Source organism: Bidens hawaiensis, unplaced genomic scaffold (genome assembly GCF_021521415.1).
Source record: "Bidens hawaiensis isolate Kalapana, Puna unplaced genomic scaffold, B.hawaiensis_p1.1 tig00007743_1, whole genome shotgun sequence".
Lineage (NCBI taxonomy): Eukaryota > Viridiplantae > Streptophyta > Magnoliopsida > Asterales > Asteraceae > Bidens > Bidens hawaiensis.
Window position 1 is genome coordinate 1,134,809 of NW_027491538.1, and position 4,190 is coordinate 1,138,998.

A 4,190-nucleotide genomic window follows, 5' to 3' on the forward strand; every position below is an offset into this window, starting at 1 on the left:
CCTTTCATCTGTTTTTTCCCTACCTTTAAACCTTTAATGAAACTAGAAACACACACAACTTTATCTTATTTCCTTTCTTAACACACACACACACAAAAGAAAAAGAAAACCTTTGAATTACAATAATTATTTCCTTTCTTTCTATTTCTCTATTTTTTTCATCCTTAAATAAACTCAAGAACAACATACTGTGAAAAGCGAGACCGTTGACAACTATTTTCTGAGGTGAGATAATTATCAGATAACTGCAAAAAAGTGGGATTATTAGAATCCAGTTTGCCTATATCTAAATGAATTGTAATCCTTTTTTAGTCGACCTCCTTCAGTAAATACACGAATATACCGTAGTTAAAAATGAGATCGAGTCATAACCGGCATAAATAACTTAAAATTTGCTAACAGAAGCCATACATCTTAGGACCAACTTGGTTCAATCCATGTATGAGGGTAACAAGAATGTGTAGTTCGGAATAAATCAACACTAAAATTTTCTTCAATATTTTTGTCATCAAATGTGTGGTACCTGCATGTTTCAAGAGAATAGAACACTATCTTCGTGCCCTCATCATGTAGTAATCTTGGAAAGAAGATCTTGTTCTCCATCTCTGGTGTTTTGGCCTCAAGGCAAATGCATGATGTACTGGAAATATAAATCATGTGTTTTCCTAACCCATCCAGTTTCTCCCATTCTTGTGTAGACTTTAGTTTGGACACCTCAACCGATTCTCCAAACTTACCTACGATAACTAGTAAAAGATGTTGATCACATACCGAAAGAAAGTATTGTGTCGGGGATCTACAACAACTTCTTGGGGCTTTGTCAACAACAACCTCCAAAGAGCGGCCAACATCAGACATATCTTTAAAAACATGGACTCCTTTATAGTTACACAAGGCATACACATCTTGGCCATAAAATGTTGGAAAATGATAAGAATATGGATCATCATCTCCAAAATTCAAAAGAAATCTACGCCACGTTGAATCATGAGATACAAAGTGGATGAACACATGCCAATGCCCACGCGTTGTAAATCCAACAACCATACAATCAGGGGAAGTCGGTGGTGCCGAGAAACAAATGCTTTCTAAATAAGGTATCTCTGGAAGCTTGCGGATATTACTTGTAAATGGGTTAAAAAATGCCAATTGGGGTTCATCCTCAATTTTATATATCAACAACCAACCATACCTAGAACAATATATCTGGTAATTATCCTTAAGTTCTTGTGGTGTTTTCATAAAATACACTTCACCACATACTGGATCTATAAAAGTGATAAGGCCTCGATAATTGTCGAACACCATCAACCATGGTGAAACTAGCGAGTACATCTGCAATCTCTTTTGTGTTGTTTTGCTGCTCCACTGAATGAGAGGTGCTGCTAAATAACAACGTTTGCATGTTGCACGAAACATCATGTACTCGATACCAATACATAGCTCCATTATCGTTTCCAAAATGTGAATCGGAATATTGAGCAGTTGTGATTCACTTCTTGTGTTATCAAAATCAATGTTATCACCCTTAATCGGTCTCGTGACAATTTGAGTATCCTTGTCCTCCTTTTCTAGCTTAAGTTCAACATGATCAACTTTTAACCTACACAAAATATGATGGTAATAAAGCATTTGACATCTAAATATATATATATATATATATATATATATATATATATATATATATATATATATATATATATATATATATATATATATATGTACACTAGCTTAATAGTTATATACAATACCTCAATTCAAGCATTGCCCATGCGGACCGGACAAGATATAGATTATATGCACATGGTTCCATCTTGGGCATGGAATGAGTATACTACTTTGCCCGAGTCACCAAGAATATGTACGTAACCCTGTAACTGTGAGTCAACAGAAGAACCATAATAGCATGCCGAGTAATCACTAGCAAGTTCTATGAAAAATGTAGCATCTTTGAGGTCTACCATTTCCTCCCACATCATACTAGTAATATCCAGTTTAAACAAATACATATAACCAATCCTATTTCCATCATTAAAACCAACTCCAACGTAAAACAAGTCCGTGGATGATCCTTTCAAAAAAAAATGAAACTTGCAAAAACTATTAATTACGGGAGGACAACGATTGTAAGAAGTACGAGGGACTTTCACAAATGGCAATAGACTTATCAAAACTTCATTTTCTTTAACCACAATGTCAACCTCTATTACAAACCTAAAATAAGGCCCGAGGGTCATGGCGTATACTTTACCATTGCAACAAGTGGGACATTGTAGAAAACAATCTTCACGACTGCTTTTGCTCCTGAGCTGTTTAGCATACGACATTTCAGTCCACTTTAATCTCTTTCTTTTGCGGTCTAGCCGACAGTAAACAATGTTAGGAATTTTGGTGTTTGTCAACAGGAAAACCGAACCATGGTCATTTGGAGGAGCTGACAAACAACATTCGTGTGAGTGTTTTCTTTCATAAATACTCAAAGGTGGGAGATGTATCAACTTAGATGCGAGTGGGTTCCAAAGAGACCATAGAACGCTGTCCGGATGGTTGGAGAGAATCACCCAGCCATGAAAACACGCCCGGATTCGTCTCCCATGCAACTCATTGATCCGACACCGATAATGATCCTGCCGGTTGTCCATGGTATAAAAAATTTGGTGATTGGATTCCATATTCTGAGCAATAAACCATTGGCGTCTTGCAGACTTCATCTAAGATGTTCAAATAATAGCACCACAAACCATGATATATAGAAAAGAACTTTAAACAACACATGTTAATTTTCAGATAAGAGTAAAACAATACCATTATTTGTGTGACGACAGCTTATAACATAATAATCGACAGCTTCGAATTAGGCTTGAACGAAAGCAGGCAGGCAGCCAGCCGCAGGAAAACCTAAACTAGTTCGGTTAGGTTTCATGTCCCAACCTTTCTGCTAAGACTTAATTTTTTTTCTGCTAAGACTTATGTTAATTAAATTTTTTATTTTTTGTATTACATTAATTTTTTTAATAAAAGTAAAATCACATCGTATGATATTTGTTTTTCCATAACAAAGATATTAATAGTAACCGAATGTTATATTTTTATAATTATTCAATGTATACTAGACGATATTTGATATTTTACATAGGGTTATATCGATTTACTCCGAATCTATTTTTGTAAACCTCGACTGTTTGCATGTGAAAAATATGTTTTTCTTAATCCGAACTATGTTTTTCCTGGAATGCTCGCTAGCCTCGATTGTGCGCATGTTGATGAGATATGTGTCCTGCGGCCTGGCGAGGTCAGTTCCACCGGGTGATCACCCCGGCCCCATTATTATACTTGAGGTGGTGGTCTCGCAAGATCTTTGGTTCTGGCCGGCATGCGTTCTATGGTGTTGTCAGGTCAAATAACGACCTAAATGTTATCGAACAGTCGCCGATATTCATGAGATTATTAACAGGATTGAACCTACTCAAGCGTTTTATGAAAATGGGAAAGAATTCAAGCATGGCTACTACCAGGTTGACGACATTTACAACGAATGGTCGACACTTTTTCAAGCTTATGCATTTCCAATTGAAGACAAACGGAAGTACTTTATGAAAAGTAAGAATCGACACGAAAAGATATTGAAAGGATGTTTGAAGTTCTAAAGAAAAATTTTCATTTGATTGCGAGGCCACTACAAATTTGGTCAAGGCAGAAAATAATGGGTGTCGTCTACACTTGTTTAATTCTACATAACACGATTCTTGAGGATCAAGGTATGACTATTTATCAAAACTACCAAGGTGATGTCCCACGACCCGAATCGACAATCATTGATGAACAAAAACTCCAAAACGTCATATATTTCAAGAAACGCGAGGTACACGAAAACCTTCGTCATGAGTTTGTCGAGCATTTGTGAGCTAGATGTTCTGATGATCTTTTACAACACTAGTATTATTTGTTGCTTGTAATATTTTTTTATCTTAATGTAGTATCAATTAGTTTACAAACTTATAAGGAAAAAAATATTAAATAAAAAAACCAGAAAGTTTGTTAAATCCTCCGTTCACCTGAATCACAACAGACTTAGGCGACTTCAACGAGTTTACTATAACATTCGTTATTTTTCAAACCCGAAAACTCGACCCATTTTAAATTTTCGGATTTGTTCTTATAAAAACGAACCACTCACTTAAGCCATTTTC

At 35.8% G+C, this 4,190-nt stretch overlaps 1 protein-coding gene across 1 annotated transcript; it reads right to left on the minus strand.

Annotated features, from left to right (window-relative positions):
• Positions 1-340: 340 nt before the first annotated feature.
• LOC143635996 (F-box/kelch-repeat protein At1g57790-like) lies at positions 341-2,642 on the minus strand. Its single transcript, XM_077103694.1, has 3 exons — positions 2,138-2,642; positions 1,879-2,071; positions 341-1,603 (listed from the first exon to the last, which is right to left on the minus strand). Exons 1-3 carry the CDS (start codon positions 2,640-2,642, stop codon positions 415-417), a joined length of 1,887 nt encoding a protein of 628 aa, XP_076959809.1. The 3' UTR covers positions 341-414.
• Positions 2,643-4,190: the final 1,548 nt, after the last annotated feature.

Bases quoted from the DNA above. Each gene is read 5' to 3' on its own strand.
- LOC143635996 (XM_077103694.1), bottom strand. From the start codon at position 2,642: ATGGACAACCGGCAGGATCATTATCGGTGTCGGATCAATGAGTTGCAT. The intron at 2,072-2,137 runs GTACTTCTTACA...TTTTTTTGAAAG, and splicing joins GCCATTTGTGAAAGTCCCTC to GATCATCCACGGACTTGTTT. The intron at 1,604-1,878 runs GTTACAGGGTTA...TATTTTGTGTAG, and splicing joins GGTTCTTCTGTTGACTCACA to GTTAAAAGTTGATCATGTTG.